The 17348-nt window shown below is 42.1% G+C and overlaps 1 protein-coding gene across 2 annotated transcripts; it reads left to right on the top strand.

Annotated features, from left to right (window-relative positions):
• Positions 1 to 357: 357 nt before the first annotated feature.
• RBM22 (RNA binding motif protein 22) lies at positions 358 to 12232 on the top strand. Of its 2 annotated transcripts, none has more exons than XM_069592456.1 (11): positions 358 to 642; positions 1071 to 1124; positions 2526 to 2555; positions 3147 to 3279; positions 4326 to 4426; positions 4531 to 4703; positions 5886 to 6086; positions 7014 to 7178; positions 8034 to 8122; positions 8322 to 8429; positions 9868 to 12232. In XM_069592456.1, exons 1-11 carry the CDS (start codon positions 589 to 591, stop codon positions 9996 to 9998), a joined length of 1239 nt encoding a protein of 412 aa, XP_069448557.1. In that variant the 5' UTR covers positions 358 to 588; the 3' UTR covers positions 9999 to 12232. The 2 variants fall into 2 exon arrangements, with proteins under 2 accessions (XP_069448557.1, XP_069448556.1); XM_069592455.1 differs by having other exon boundaries at positions 8322 to 8453.
• The last annotated feature ends 5116 nt before the right edge of the window (positions 12233 to 17348 follow it).

Below are 17348 nucleotides of genomic sequence, written 5' to 3'. Positions count from 1 at the left end.
AGGTACAGTCACACTTGCCTAGAGGGCAGTGGTTGCCAGGAAAGTGCAGGACATCCTCCTAAATTTCACTTTCAGAAAAACGAGTCATTACTTAGCGTAAGCATGTTTGGAACAAATTCATACTAAAATAACTCGTTGTTTATCTGAAATTCAAATTTTACTAGACGTTCTGTGTTTTTGCTACATCTGGCAACCCTATAGCGGGCTTACTGTGGGAATTAAATGAGATAGTCACCGCAAGACGTTCCCCCCACTTTTTGGCATAATAAGCGCTCACTGGGGTCGACGCTGGTTTAATTCCAGGCCCTCGTTCATTCTAGTTCCTTTATTCTTTCACTCAATTTTTAAATAAACCAGTTGAACTTGTGGCTCTTCATTCCTGGCTGTCACCACTGGAAGGAAGTAACTAGAGGCCACTTGTCAAGAAATTCCAAGCGAGCGATGCCATTACACAAGGTGCCGCCCTCAAGGGCGCGCAAGACGCGTAAATAAGACGTCGACGTGCCGAGAGGCAGCCGCGGGGCCTGACGGGATTGTGGCGGTCCTCTCCCAACTCGGAAGCTGCGGCTGCCTCCAGACGCTCTCAAGATGGCGACCTCTCTAGGTTCCAACACCTACAACAGGCAGAATTGGGAGGATGCGGTGAGTGAGCCTGCCGGAGGAGAACAGAAAGAGGCAGCGAAGTCAGGCCTCCAGCGGGCGGGCAGGGACGTGGCTGCGGTGCGGCCGAGGGAATTCCAAGAAGAAGCCAGCACCGCGGCCTAACTCAGCTACGGCTGAAGGCTGGAGGGCGGCCCTCCTGCGGGCTTGGATGGAGGGGTTTTAGCCAGGGTCTGGGACCAGCTCCCTTTCTGTGTCTACTCCCTCCACTCTTTTCGAGCGGGTCTTTACTCCCGCCGCCTCCCGGAAGTGCATACAGCGCCCACTCCCGCGACCCGGCCCGTGCTGGACCACGGGTTCCCTCTGTTCCCCCCCTCGCTCCTCGCCCCCTCCCCCGCGCCGCACGACAGTGGCTGAGACGGCAAGGCCTTTGGAGCTTGGCGTTCAACCAGCTTTCCCATTTTCACCAGGACTTCCCTATTCTGTGCCAGACGTGTCTTGGAGAAAACCCATATATCCGAATGGTGAGTGATTGAGTGTAAAACGGGACCTACTGTATGTATTCTGTCAATGTTTTGGTACTCGCACACTGTCGGTCATGTATTTCTCTTAGCCACGAAGAAGTAATGATGCTTCTTTACTAACCCGAAGTGTAGGAAGAATTTGCAAAGGACTGTCATGTTCTCTCACTTTGGAACTCGGCGACAGTCTGTGATCTAGGAGTCATAATAATAGTTAATCGGAGAAGGCAATGGCATCCCACTCCAGTACCCTTGCCTGGCGAATCCCATGGATGGAGGAGCCTGGTGGGCTGCAGTCCATGGGGTCGCTAAGAGTCGGACACGACTGAGCGACTTCACTTTCACTTTTCACTTTCATGCATTGGAGAAGGAAATGGCAACCCACTCCAGTATTCTTGCCTGGAGACTTCCAGGGACAGGGGAGCCTGGTGGGCTGCCGTCTGTGGGGTCACACAGAGTCGGACACGACTGATGCGACTTGGCGGCAGCAGCAGCAGGTCTGTTAACCAGAGGCAAAGAAAGTTTATTTCTTTTCAATACAGCAAGTAAGGTGTGGAGCTGGCATTTAAGTTCAGATATTCTGACTCCAGGGACCTCAACAAATTAGAAGGAGAACCAGGACTGAACTCAAGTACCTTTTGGCCTCCACACCTTATAATGTGTTTAGTGTAAGGTACTTTCTCTCCTTATAAATAAGAGTAAAATTAGCAGCAGTTTATATTTAATAATTGGGGCTGTGTTGTGATCAATCTCAGAGATATTGATTTACTATATAAGAGGACCATCACAGGATGAGGCTGTAGTAGTTACCTCTGACTAAACTTTGGAAAATGGACCGGCCCTGGCTGCATCCTCTGTGCTTTAGGCACTGTGGAAACCATTAGGAAATTGTTCTTGGGAGAAAACTTGGGAGCCAGAGGTGAATCTTAAGAATTGTGGTTGTGGAAAGGTACATACTTACTCCATGTTAGATCCATAAAATTCTTAAGAGGTCATAGTTTGTATGTGATTAGATTATATCCCAGCCCCTTCCTTGCCCTCCCCAAAAAGGGTAGGGTCCCATTTCCCTATCCTACCCCTTAAGATGCCAGGGATTTCCAGATACTTTTCTTGTATCCTATGTGGAAAAGACTCTGATGCTGGGAGGGATTGGGGGCAGGAGGAAAAGAGGACGACAGAGGATGAGATGGCTGGATGGCATCACCGACTCGATGGACGTGAGTTTGAGTGAACTCGGGGAATTGGTGATGGACAGGGAGGCCTGGCGTGCTGCGATTCATGGGGTCGCAAAGAGTTGGACACAACTGAGCGACTGAACTGAACTGAACTCAACTGATGTAGAGAAGGAGCAGGCATCAGCTTTTTTCCCCTGTGTCTGTAACTCCTCTATTTTTTCTATTTCAGACCAAAGAAAAGTATGGGAAGGAATGCAAAGTAAGTGTGTTAAAGAGTAATGATTTAGTTTTATTTTCCTTTTTCTTCAACTCCCTGAGGTTTGAAGTTCTTTATAAAAGTGAGTGTGACACTGTGCGTTCATGTGTCATTTATGTGCTCTTTGGCTGTTAACTACTTAGGGTAGGAGTAAGAAAATGAGCCATTTAATGCAAGGATTCTGAACTTGATGTCTGTGGTTGGTCTTTGAACCCCCTGGGATTGCATATACCAAATGTTCTGTGATTATGCCTATGACCATTTTTAAGCTGAGGGGGAAGGTCATAGATAGAAGATTTTTAAAGAAGCATAGGACACTCCCTACTCACCTCATGAAAGATTAAGAATTACATTGTTAATGCTGGTGACCTCTAGAGTGGGAGGACTTTGATTTTTGAGTATTTAAACTACTGAAGAAGACTGTTGTGAAGGATTGAAACGTCAGATCCTGTTTAGCCTAGATGATTGCTGAGATCTCCTCTAAACCCTAGATTTGGGGATCCTTTCTTTGAATCCCCTGCTGTTACTAAATCTCCTGGATTAATTGTCCAGATCTGGACTGTTAACACTCTGTGGCTTTTTCTTGTGTTCCAGATCTGTGCCAGGCCATTCACAGTGTTTCGCTGGTGCCCTGGGGTCCGCATGCGTTTCAAGAAGACTGAAGTGTGCCAGACCTGCAGTAAACTGAAGAATGTCTGTCAGACCTGCCTCTTAGACCTCGAATATGGTATGTTTGACTTGTCCCATAGTTCTGAAAGTGTGCCAGTGCTCTAAACAGCAGAGCAGTCTTCCTGTCTCTGGTTCTGACCCACTTTGAAATGTCTGTGGTGCTCTGCTTTTCCCAAGTAGGAAAGAACCATACTAGGTTATTCTAGAGTTCTGAACAACAATAGTGATTTTAAGAAAGGTTGGTAATGAATCAACCCAACTATACTAAATACTGTATTATACAGAAGGGAGGTTTAAGGCCTTCTGTATACCTTTGTAGCCAAGGTAAGTTAGAAGCATTGTTGCTGTGACAGGTAATTTCTTTGCCTTGGACTCCTGTCTAGATCCAGAACATTTTTTCCACAATCCCTACCAAAGTTCAGGCTAATTTGCTTTGGGTTTTTGTATCAACTGTGTTGTTAGGACTGATACACTGTATTGCTACTGTTTCAGAGTAACTGCTTTGGGGAGTGACTTTTTAACTGCAGGTGACTTTCTGTTTTTCAGAAAAACATCCTTTCAGCAAGTTTCTACTATACAATAAAATGAAAAAGGAAAATTTAAGTTTATTTATATTAAGTTCAGAAAATTAACTCTGCTAATCAGAAGCCTCGTCACATACTGTGTAATATTATTTGTATGTTTGTTAAGGGAGTGTTCTAGTTCTGCAGTACAGTGATCCTTACATGACTATGACTATTCAGAGGATCTGTGGGACAGGGCTAAAAATAATACACTTTTTACATTTGTTTTAAATCATGATATAGTAAAAGCTAGATGTGTTATTAATTGCAGGTCAAATCTGACTACAGTAAGAGCTTGTCCATCTAAAATAAAATATTTAAACATTCATTTCATGGAAACTTAGGAATTTGGATAATTTCTTAGAATGCTCTGTAGTAGTATTAGCTTGACAGTGCTACAGATTCTAAATTAAAATAAAGCTTCTATTACCAAATAAAGTGGAGAAAGGAAGAATGATGTTATATTATTCTGTCTACATACTCAGTTTGGATATGGTTTTAAATGTTATCTTGAGTTTTTTCTTCCTTTCCTTTGTTCTAGGTTTGCCCATCCAGGTTCGTGATGCAGGATTGTCTTTTAAGGATGACATGCCAAAGTCCGACGTCAACAAAGAGTACTACACACAGAATATGGAGAGAGAGGTGTGTTGCCACTTGCTTGATATAGTTTTATATTTGATGAAAGAATCCTACGGGATTGACATAGTCTGCATAATTTACCTTCGGAATGTGTCATTCCTCTGTAGATTTCCAACTCTGATGGAACGCGGCCAGTTGGCATGTTGGGGAAAGCCACATCCACCAGTGACATGCTGCTCAAACTGGCCCGGACCACACCCTACTACAAAAGGAATCGACCGCACATTTGCTCCTTCTGGGTGAAAGGAGAATGTAAGAGAGGAGAGGAGTGTCCATACAGGCAAGAGCTGAAGTGCTTTTTCAGTGTTTGCTTTCAGATGACCCGTTATCTATGAAAGGGGAGGTGCTAGACTAAATTATTTATGCTTCAAAATGGTAAAGTTTATACAGCTAGTGTCATGTATCTTATATCTTAGGAGCAGAGATTGATTGAATTGTTGTTTTTACTTATAATGGAACTTTTACCTATAACCAAGCCTTGGGAGACTAAATTGCTCTGCCGTAAAATAGCAGTGTTGACCTCAGGTTCCTACCTACGCTGTCAGTCTTGGCTTTCATGGTGCGACTGGCTTGGATCTCAGTGTATAGTTGAAATCAGATTAAAGCCAGACTTCTAAAATGTGAGTATGTTTGAGTCAAGACTGCCAGGCATCTGGATTAGGAGTTTTTACCTTGGAGTTGGTAAACCCCACCCCTGACAAAAAATTAGCTCTCCCTATTTCTGGGGTTGGGTCCATAGATTAATCAGACTCTGGATTGGAATGCAAGACCTCAGATACATTAAGAACTGTTGCCCTAGAGAGGGGTAACCATGTTGTGGTTACCTTTGGTTTTGAAGTGAATTGTGTGAGAAGCATTTCTTTCACATTTATCTGTTTGTTGCTTGCTCTGGGTCTTTGTTGCTGTATGTGAACTTTACTTAGAGTGAGTGGGAGCTACTCTTTGTTATGGTGCACAGGCTTCTCGCTGTGGTGGCTTCTCGTTGCAGAGCACAGGCTCTAGGTATTTGGGCTGCAGTAGTTGGGGCACACAGGCCCATTCACTGTGGCTCAAGGGCCCTAGAGCATGTGAGCTCCAGTATTTGTGGTGCACCAGCTTAGTTGCTACACGGCATGTGAAGTCTTGCCCGACCGGGGATTGAACCTGTGTCCCCTACATTGGCAGGCAGACTCCCATCCACTGTACCACCAGAGAAGGCCAAAAAGCATTTGTTTATAAGGAAACCTCCATCCTATGGCCATTTAAGTGACTTTTAGGAGGCTAGCACGTCCTTGTGTGATACAGTAAGTTCCTTGATATTGTTCCTTGATATTAGCTCTGTTTTAATAAGTGTGTTTTGGTATGGCCGTGGTATCTGGTTCAAAAAACATTTCAGGAATCTTTATATAGCTGCTGTTGTTTGGTACCTGTAAAATTTTTTCCTTTGTTTCATCTTTACGCATTGTTCTTTCTTGAACCATAGACATGAAAAACCAACAGATCCGGATGACCCCCTTGCTGATCAGAACATTAAAGACCGATATTATGGAATCAATGACCCTGTGGCAGATAAACTCTTGAAGCGGGCTTCAACAATGCCACGTCTAGACCCACCAGAGGACAAGACTATCACCACACTCTATGTTGGTGGTCTGGGGGATACCATTACTGAGACCGATCTAAGGTTTGTGAATATAATTTTATGAGTTATCTGTACTTTCACCTGCCCTGGAGTAATATTTTTTGGCAGAAACTTGAGAAAACATGATAATTCTGTACCAAGTACGTTTTTTTTTAGTTGCTGTATAGTATCATGCTGACTGGAATTTTTATAAAGTTCTTTATGATGACAGATAATAGTCTTCAACAGTGCTTATTCCATGCTTGCTTAGGGTAATAATTACATGAGATTCTATTTGACGTAATAACCGTTAGAATTTCTAAAGATGTCACACAACCAGGAATGACTAATTACATAGGGGAAAGATTTGCAGTTATTAAAAAAAAAAATAGATGGTTTAACTTGTTGATTTTTTTTAAAGAGGTTGGTACTTGGTAATTTTGTGTTATTCTTATATTTTGCTTGGTTACATAAGACATCTGGGCAGATAGTGGTGGAAATTACTTCTTGCAAAGAGTGTGGAGAAGAAACTCTTCCAGGTGTAGAACCTGCCCTTGTTAGCCTATCTACATTAAACCTAAGTAAGCTAGACAGTTCCCCAGGGATGGCAGACTTTCTTCCACCTCCTCTTTCTCTTCTTTTTTGCAACCTTAAAACATTTTTTATTTAAACATTCTTGGCTCATCAGCCCTGGGCACAATACTTTGCTAACCTCTTATCTAGGATTTAACATCCTTAGGGAACCTACTGGAGCCCCCTTTCCTCCATAGGAAAAACCCTGAGATGTTTGATAGCCTTTACTCATTTTTTTTCTTTCCCTTCCTCAGTACACAGTGCCCACAGTAGGGGCAACCACAGTAGGCATAGGGGAGACCACCTACAGGCCACTTGCCTCGTGGTGAATCAGTGAAAGAGTTAATAATCCATATTCAACCTCCTGGGAATGTCTGTGTTGTCAGCTCTCATTTTTCTCTACCTGTATCCCGTTAGGAATCACTTCTACCAGTTTGGAGAGATCCGGACCATCACTGTTGTGCAAAGACAGCAGTGTGCTTTCATCCAGTTCGCTACAAGACAGGCTGCAGAAGTGGCTGCCGAGAAGTCTTTTAATAAGTTGATTGTCAATGGCCGCAGGCTCAACGTGAAATGGGGAAGGTGAGCATGAGACTGTATTAAAATAGCATTGGGACTTCCCTGGCCGGCCAGTGGTTAAGACTCTGTGCTTTCACTACAGGTGGTGTGGGTTCAATCCCTGGTCAGGGAACTAAGATCCCATATGCTGCATGCCACACCAAAAAAGAAAAAGCATTATTGAGATTTTCAAGAAACATTTTCATTATCTGGGGGCTAGTAGGCTTTTGGTGAACAGCCTTAAATCAGTAGGACATTTAAAAAGAATTTTTCATTATGTCTGATGCTCGTTCCTGTGGATATCAGGAAGATATTACTTTGGAAATTTATTCAAGGTTTTCATGTAGTAATCTGATGCTTTGAAGGTTCATGTGTTTTGTGACCAGATATTATAGGCCAAGAATAATACTAGGGCATGCGAGTTTACACATGAATTAAATAGACCTGGATTCTGTCCTTAAAGGCCAATTGTTTAATAAAGAAGAACAGCTAATTTAAGCCTGAAAGTGTTTATTGCATAAGAGAGAGACAGGTAAAATGCTCTGAACGTTCAAAAGTGGAACAAGTTTTTGGCTTGGAACCAGGGAGACCTCTCAGAGCAGCAGCAGGCCTCATAGAGTGCTTCCTGAACACTAGGCTCAACAGTGTTGCTGCCTCCTGTGTCCCCTAAAGCTATTCTAGCAAATTTTGAAACCAAGTCTTTCTGTCTTCAAAATCTTTGTTCCTATCCACTGTGCCCTGTGGCATTTATGAGGAAAAAATGAGTGCTAAAGAGGAGGCAGGAATGAAGGAGCTCTGTTGGACCAGGAAAGGTGAGAAACAGAGGTGCGAGAGAAGGTGGAACCAAGTGCTGATAGTGTGGCTGTCTGTGTCTCCCAGGTCCCAGGCGGCCAGAGGGAAAGAAAAGGAGAAGGACGGAACCACAGACTCCGGAATCAAGCTCGAGCCCGTTCCAGGGCTCCCAGGAGGTGAGTGCAGATTCTGCCTACCCAGTAGCTCTCCACCTGCAGATACTCATACTGCCCGGACCGTCCTGGAATGTTGGAGGAGACCAGCCTCTGCTCCCAGCAGCTGTATTCTCCAGCAGGACCCCTCAGGATTTCAGGGGAGTGGAAACACTGCTGCACCGTGGTCTTCTGCTCTAACTAGCTGTCTTCTCTTCTCTAGCTCTTCCTCCTCCTCCTGCCGCAGAAGAAGAAGCCTCCGCCAACTACTTCAACCTGCCCCCGAGTGGTCCTCCGGCCGTGGTGAACATTGCCCTGCCACCCCCACCTGGTATTGCCCCGCCCCCACCCCCAGGTAACTTCTTAGGAAGTAGGGAAATGGGTTAGGCCTAACTCAGGGAACTCCTCCTGAATTCTGTCCAGACCCTGTACCGTCATGTCTAACGTATCTAAGCCTTCGGGTCTGCTCCATAGAAGTCTGCAAGTAAACCTGATTGTTGTCATTCCGAATATTTTCATTTTTTACTGGCTTGCTAAGAAGGAAGTCACCAGTTTTCTAAAGATCTAAGTATATGTATCATCAGAATGGGAGTTATTGTGATTACAACGATCTATTACCAGTTTAAGATTTCCCAGGTAGCACTAGTGGTAAAGAACCCGCCTGCCAGTGCAAGAGACATAAAGAGGATCCCTAGGTCAGGAAAATCCCCTGGAGGAGGAAATGGCAACCCACTCCAGTATTGTTGCCTGGAAAATCCCATGGACAGAAGAGGCTGGCAGGGTACAGTCCATAGCATAACAAAGAGTTGGACAAACTTAAGTTTAAACTTGAACTTAAGTTGTAAAGCAACTTAACATCATCAGTTTGTTCTATATCCTAACTGATGCCCTAGAACATCATTGCTTAAAGGGTAGGCTCTGTGTCATCTGCTTGCAGCAAGATAAGGATTTTGCACCAGAATATAAATTCATTAAGGAAGTCTTTTTTTTTTTTCCTTAATCTTTTTATTTATTTATTTGGCTGCACCAGGTCTTAGTTGCCACATGCAGAATCCTAGGTTTTTGTTGCAGTATGAGGGATCTTTACTTGTGGCTTGCAGGATCTTGAGCTGTGGCATGGAACTCTTAGTTGTGGCATGCGGGATCTAGTTCCCTGACCAAAGATGGAACCTGGGCCCCCTGCATTGGGAGTGTGGTGTGCTTAATTGTGTAATGAAGTTACAGTTTGACTCCAGCTCTTTATCTTGTTCGTGACAAGTAGCAAACAGTTCAGGGATCAGCACTGTGTACAGCACTGTCAGTGCCAGCGTGAACTGTGTAAGTAAATCACAAGTAACTGGTTCGCCTGGGCAGAGTTCCCATACTCGCTGGAGTAAGTCCTGGTTTCTGAACAACCTTCATTCTGGTATAAAGCATTGAGATTAACGATGACAGGGTCTTGCCTGATGTCTCCCTCACCTCCCAAATTCTGATCAAATCCTATCTGGTAGGATTGGCATGTTTGAGAGCTAGCGAAGACTCAGGTGACATACTAGCAATACCTTGAGAACTATGGAGTTGTTTTTAGCCGTCCTGAGGGGAAAGGTTTCTAAAACCAAAGAAGTCATGCAGGTAGACAATTCCTGAGTGAGTCTTGTGAGCCAGCATTTTCTGAAGCACCATGTCAGTTTGATTTATGTGTAGCTGGTTTGGACCTTAGAAAGATTCATAGTTTGAAAGGTTGTCAAGAGAAGAGCATACCTAACAGATTTGTTTTCTCTCATCTGTAGGTTTTGGGCCACACATGTTCCACCCCATGGGACCACCCCCTCCTTTCATGAGGGCTCCAGGACCAATCCACTATCCTTCTCAGGACCCTCAGAGGATGGGAGCACATGCTGGGAAACACAGCAGCCCCTAGCACTCATCACCACTCTGGGGCTCTACAGAAGAGAGGGCGCTTAAAAATCCTAGTAAATGAATCCCAGAATAAATATATTTTTCCTTCCTTTGTAGTTCCCATGGTAGTGGAATGTATTCAGATGTGGGCAGTTGGAGAACAACAGCCATGATCTCCTCTATGTGTTCTCAAAGGATTGGTGGGCCTGAAATAAGCTGCCATTAACACATCTGGTTACAGCTGTAACATTACTAGTAAAACTTAATGCCTCTTCCCCTCATCTGTGTGGGGAACAAGCAACTGGGTGAATTGGAATGTCCAGCGGAGTTGCCATCCCAACCATATGTTCATTTTGTATCTTCTTTTGGCGGGTGGGGGGTGGGAAGTGACCTGCAGTAAGAAAAACAAGCAAACAATTTTTGACCATTTTTATGTCCATTGGATATTTTCCTTTTTATCATCTAAAAAAGATTACTAGTACTAATCATTGTAGTGGCAAGAGTGTGATTTAATGCTTCTAAAGTCACACTCTTGAAAGACAAGTAGAAACAGCACCCAGCACAACCCAGATCTTATCTCTCCTGATTTATTACTAAAGGAATCTGGCTGATAGTTTTATTTCTTCATGCTACCAAAAAGACAAAAATTACTTTTCATTCCTGTCAATCAGATGGAGACACAGATTTCATGGAGCTGTGTATCATTGAAGAAACCTGGTATTTGAGATGAAATTATTTTAAAGAACTTCTGTAAAACACTTCAACAAACTGTGAAAGGAAAAGAATTAAGAGTGTGTTTAAATGGAAGACTTGTGGCCTACGGCTGGAATGTCGATCTTCAGCATTCACCTTTGTGTGACTTCAGCGTCTCATTTTAATTCCCTGCTCTGGGCCAGGGATTCTGTTTGGTCTTAGAATATTTGGAAATAATTGAATTGTAGATGGCAAAAAAAGAAAAATTGATGTTGTGTTGTATTTTTGTTTTAAAAAATTAAAACAGGTCAATTTTCCAAATGTTGTCATAGGTTTATTTCTGTTTTCTTTATCCTTGGTAGCTGAAGTTGAGGTCAGTGGGAGTTAGAAACAAGTTATATATAAAGATATGTTTTTGCTTTAGATATGTTTTTGTTTTGATTCTGATCTTTATCTAGTCTAAAAGACCCAGGCCCTTTTAGTACTTATGTCAAAGATTACTTGTGGGGTTGAAATAAGATAATACACAGAAGGCACTCAACACAGAGCCTGCCATGTGGTTGTGGTTACATGCTAGCTTTAAAATGTCATCTTAGTATTATGTAAGTCGTTTTAAAAGGAATCAGGAAAAATTGATCTACAAGCCCATTTTTCTAGAAGCCAATTCCCATGTCACTTTTATCTCAAAAGTATCTACTTATAGAATGAATATACCTCTTTTTACCCCGTTTTAGCTCAAGAATTTTTGTTGTTTTCCTCTAGAGAACTTTATCTTGCCTTTTTTTTTAAGATTTAAAATTAATCTAGAAGCACTTAGACAATTTAATTCTAGTAGTATCAGATGTGAAGCAATGTAGGGATACTTCCAAATATTCTGACACCCTTCTGGTAGGGTTTTTTGTGATGGTGGAGGGAAGGTTACTGTTGAGCGTGTAAGAGATTTTTAGCCAATCTGGTAATGTGAAGCAGTGTTTTCTATCTCCGAATTCAACTATATCTGTATATGTATATATACATATGTAATCTTGACTATGCAATTGTGTATTCCTGCCTTTTTGAGAACATTCTAAATGTTTGTTTACTAGCTGGCTGTGGATAAGTGTTTTTTAAAAAGTATAAGCAAACAAAGTATAAAGTAAGTACTTGATTAGCCTTAAGTAAATCAGAATTATGAGCAATTATATTTTGGCAAAAACTCAGAGGTGCTTACCAAACTCTGTTTCTTTTTCCTCTAGGGAACGTAGCCAGGGGTTCATTTGGCAAAAAAGTAAACTGCCATTCCTAGACCTTGGCTGTAGAAACGTCTCCCCTACTCAGAGCTATGAACTCTCCCGTTTGCTGGCTGAATGCACAGGAGGAGGATCTCTGGAAGACGGCAGTCACACAATGGGAGGAGGCTGGGTTCCTCTATCACTGCTAAAAGGAGAGCATTGTAAGAGGAATTTTTGTTGCAGTAAGCCATTGAGTCCTGAGGATCTATCTGTAACAGCAGCTAGTGTTCTTCTCATAAAAGATGTCAGATCTGATCACAAAAAAATAAAGAAGGAACTCATTTTTTATTTACAGAGTAATGGAGATTTTTACTTTTTTCAAAATTGAAGCATAGTTGATTTACAGTGTGTTAATTTCTAATGTACAGCAAAGTGACTCAGTTACATGTATACTACTCCACTCCAGTACTCTTGCCTGGAAAATCCCATGGATGGAGGAACCTAGGCTGCAGTCCATGGGGTCGCTAAAGGGTCGGACACGACTGAGCGACTTCACTTTCACTTTTCACTTTCATGCATTGGAGAAGGAAATGGCAACCCACTCCAGTGTTCTTGCCTGGAGAATCCCAGGGACAGGGGAGCCTGGTGGGCTGCCATCTGTGGGGTCGCACAGAGTTGGACACGACTGAAGTGACTTAGCAGCAGCAGCAGCATACATACTTTTTAATATTCTTTTCCATTATGGTTTATCCCAGGATGTTGACTATATTTCCCTGTGCTCTACAGTAGGACCTTGTTATCCAGTCTGTATGTGATAGTTTACGTCTACCAACCCCAGACTCCCAGTCTATCCCTCTCCCTCCATTTGGTAACCACAAGTCTGTTCTTTATGTCTGTGAGTCTGTTTCATAGATAGGTTGATTCATGCCATATTTTAGATTCCACATGTAAGTGATACGTGATATTTGTCTTTCTGACTTACTTCACTTGGTATAATAACTTCTAGTGGCATTCATGTTGCTACAAACGGCATTGTTCATTCTGTCTTGTGGGTGAATAGTAGTCCATTGCATATATGTACCACATCTTATCCATTTATCTGTTGATATCATTTAGGTTGTTTGTATGTCTTGGCTGCTATTAACATTGGGGCACGTGTATTTTTGAATTACAGTTTTGTTCAGATATGTGCGCAGGAGTGGGATTGCTGGATCAAATGGTAATTCTCGTTTTCTGAGGAACCTCCATAACTGTTTCCGATACTGGCTGCACCAACTTACGTGCCCACTGACAGTATGAGAGAGTTCTCTTTTCTCCACACCCTCCCCGGCATTTGTTATTTGCAGACTTTTTAGTGATGGCCGTTGTGCCAGATGTGAGGTGGTACCCCATGGCAGTTTTGATGTGCACTTCTCTAATAATTAGTGATATTGAGCATCTTTTTATGTGCCTATCAGCCATCTGTATGTCCTCTTTGGAGAAAGGTCTATTTAGGTCTTCTACCCATTTTTCAGTTGGATTTGTTTGTTGTCGAGTTGTATGGGCTCAACATTGTTTTGGAAATTGAGCCCTTATCAGCCCCATCATTTGCAAATATTTTCCCCTATTCTGTAGGTTGTCTTTTCATTTTGTTTTTATAGTTTCCTTTGCTATGTGAAAGCTTGTAAGTTATTAAGCCATTTTGAGCTTATTTTTGTGCATTGTGTGAGAAGGTATTCTAACTTCATTGATTTACATTCAACTGTCCAATTTTCCCAGCACCACTTGTTGAAGAGACCTTTTTCCCATTTTATATCTTGCCTCCTTTGTTGAAGGTTAATTGTTCGTAGGTGTATGGGTTTATTTCTGGGTTCTCTATTCTGTCCTGTTGATCTGCGTGTCTGTTTTTGTACCAATACAACAGTTTTGATTACTGTAGCTTTGTAGTATTGTCTGAATTCTGGGAGGGTTATACCTCCTGCTTTGCTCTTTTTCCTCAGGATTGCCTAGACAATTCTGAGTCTTTTATGTTTCCATATAAATTTTAGAATTATTTGTTCTAGTTCTGTGAAAAATGTCATGGGTAAGTTGATACAGATCACATTACTGTAGATCGTTATGGGTAGTATGGCCATTTCAACAATATTCTTCTAATCCAAGACCGTGGGATGTCTTTCCATTTGTTTGAATCTTCTCTAATGTCTTTTATTAACATTTTATTTGTTGTTGTTGCTCAGTCACTAAGTCGTATCCCACTTTTGTGACCCCACAGACTGCAGCAAGCAAGGCTCCCCTGTCCTTCACTATCTCACAGAATTTGCCTAAATTCATGTCCACTGAGTCAGTGATCCTATCTAACCATCTCATCTTCTGCAGCCCCCTTTTCCTTTTGCCTTCAGTCTTTCCCAGCTTCAGGGTCTTTTCCACTGAGTTGGCTCTTTGCATCAGGTGGTCAAAGAATTGGAGCTTTGGCATCAGTCCTTCCAATGAATATTCAGGGTTGATTTCCTTAGGACTGACTGGTTTGATCTCCTTGCAGACCACAGGACTCTCAACAGTCTTCTTCCAATTCAAAAGCAAGTCCTCAGCATATAACTCTTTTGCCTCCTTGGTCAGATTTATTCCTAAGTATTTTATTTGGTGTGATTTTAAAAGGTATTCTTTTTATATTCCCTTTCTGATATTTCATTGTAAGTGTAAAGAAATGCAACTGATTTCTATGTTAATCTTGTATCCTGCCACCTTGCTACAGCCATGTCACCTGAATGCCTCAGATCTCTTATCTTGGAAGCTAAGTAGGGTAAGACCTGGTTAGTACTTGGGTGAGAGTAATGGTGATTTAAACAGATTCTGGAGCTAGATTACCTGAGTTCAAATCCTCACTTCAGCACTCCCAGCTCGCATACTACTTGACCTCTGTCTAGTTGTCATAATGCCTTACCTCCTAACCATTCTCACTGCCTGTAGTATTTTGAGCTCCTCCCCTCTTGGAGAAGGCTCAGAAGGTATAGCCTCATGACAGCTGGACAAAGGCAGTAATGGCCCATGGGGCAAACAGTGAATGTTGGAAAGCCAAATCGAAGGTACGTGGGGACCTGAAGTAAATGGAGGTGAAATCAGAGGAGTCTAGGGTGACCCTTCTTCCCTCACCACTAAACCGTCAAGTGTCTGGTTTAGTAAACTGGGTGGAAAGATGCCTTCTCCCGAATAGAGAATGCAGTGGCAATTTCTCAGTCTTTCCTTGTTTTTCATGATCTTGATAGATTTAAAGAGGACTAATTGGTCAGGTATTTTGTAGAATGTCTCTCAGTTTGCATTTGTTCAGACTGGGCTTATGAATTTGGGGGAAATATCACAAGGTGGGGGTGCCCTTCTCATCCGTTTACATCAGGAAGTTGAATATCACTGATGATGTTAACCTTGATCACTTGGTTAAAGTGGTGTCTTTGTAAAGTTACTATGCCTTTTGGAAGCAAGTCAGTAAGTCTAGTCTGTAATGAGTAGGAGGGGAAATAAGTTCCACCTCCTGGAAGGGGTGGTACCTACATGCATTATTTATATGTATTATTTATAAGTCTTTTGTGGGGAAGGAAGATCTGTCCTTTCCCCTCATGTATTTGTTTATTCAGTCACTTAATTATATCACTGAACTCATGAATATTTACTTTATTCTTTCAGTTATAATCTCCTATGGGTTGTCTTCACTCTCTTAACTGTTTTTTGATGCACAATAGTTTTAATTTTGTGTATTCACTTTTTAAAGTGTTTCATAGGTAGCTGAAAATAATGAGTATTGCCTAATTTGATGAGGCAGAATTCTACACTTTCATTTTATTGTTCAAAATTTTTATATCCATATCCATTATTTGTCTGCTAAGCAGTTAGCAATTGAAAGAAATGTGTTAAACCTTCCACTGTGATTATGGGTTTAGTGTATTATATAAGGGTATTTATCACAATAATCCTTTTTTTTTTTTTTTTTTGCCAGAAGTCTCCTTTGTCTGATGTTAATACGGCTAGAGCACATTTCTTTGGGATAATATTTAACTGGCTTGTCCTTTTCCATTTATTTTATTTTTGTGTCATATTTTCAGCAGTGCTGCTTTGTGAACAGCATAGAGCTAGAATTACTTTTTATCCAATTTGTGAGTTTCTGTCTTTAAACTGGTGAGTCTTATCCGTGTGCATTTATTGTGATAACTGATATATTTAAATGTATTTATACCACTTTATGTGCCTTTGCTCTCTTTTTAACTCTCCCTGCTGAGTCTATTGAATTGATTTCTCTGCTCATCATTGCTCCTTACATTCTATGCTTTCTCTATGGATCTTGCCCCCAAAATGTTCTTTTATAGTTATCTTGGAGATTAATGAATACTCTCTTCCTATTTGTCTGAGAGTTAACTTTTTTTTTTCCGCTGTGGCACACAGCTTGCAGGATCTTAGTTCCCCACCAGGGATCGAACCCTCACCCCCACAGTGGAAGCACAGAGTCCTAACCACTGAACCACCAGGGAAGTCTCAGCTCTCGCTTCTTGAAGGTGTTTTTCCATTATTGCTGTCGGGTGACCTTTTTTGTCTGGAGCCTCCAAAGTATCTTTGTGACTTCGGGGTTCTGTGAGTGTTCACTGCCGTGGTTCCTAAGTGTGGCTTTAGTTTATCCTTCTCATGACAGGGTGAAGATTATGTGAGTTTATGTCTCTGATCAAGTCCAAAGAATCCCAAGTCATTCCAACTCCTTCTGGAACTCTTGTTAGTAATGCTGGACAATCAATCTACCCATTAACTTTTTAATTTATTTTATCATTTATTTTGGCCACACCTCACAGTTGTGGGGTCTTAGTCCCCTAACCAGGGAGGGAACCTGGGCCCTCAGCAGTGACAGCGCTGAGTCCTAACAGTGGACCGTCAGGGAATTCCCGTGTCCACTAACTTTTTTAAAAGGAGGGATCGTTTTGGTAAAATGTAACTCATGTACCAAAAACATGCGTAAACAACAGGTGCACAACTAAATTAAATATTTTAAGTGGATATCTGTATAACAATCATGTATATCTGGAAATAGAAACTGTCCAGCTTTCCCCAGAAGGGGCGTTATGTCCCTTCCCAATCACAAACCTTTCTTTCCTCCAAAGTCCTGATTGCATATTAAACACCTCCTTGCATCAGTAAGCGTGTTTTGTGCGCCTGCCTGCCTTTGCTCACAATTTTGTTCCTAGGACACCTCCGTGTTGTGTGTCACTGTGGTTCATTCGAGGCCACTGCTGCTGTGCACGCTGTCCGCTGTCCCAGCGTTTGGGTTATTCTCAGCCCCTGTCATTTCCATATCACTGTATGATTTCATTCATGTAAAGAACAAAATCAGGCAAAAGTACAAGAATTTATAGGAAGGGCATACTAGGCTCCCAAACTACATGAAAGGTTTATGGCCTGCCTTTTCAGGATCCAAATTGTACTTGTTGAATAAAGAGGCAAAATACAGAACAACA

Source organism: Ovis canadensis, chromosome 5, assembly GCF_042477335.2.
Source record: "Ovis canadensis isolate MfBH-ARS-UI-01 breed Bighorn chromosome 5, ARS-UI_OviCan_v2, whole genome shotgun sequence".
NCBI classification, from domain to species: domain Eukaryota; kingdom Metazoa; phylum Chordata; class Mammalia; order Artiodactyla; family Bovidae; genus Ovis; species Ovis canadensis.
Note: the sequence above shows the minus strand (reverse complement) of the source record. Positions and strands in the feature narration are given on the sequence as shown.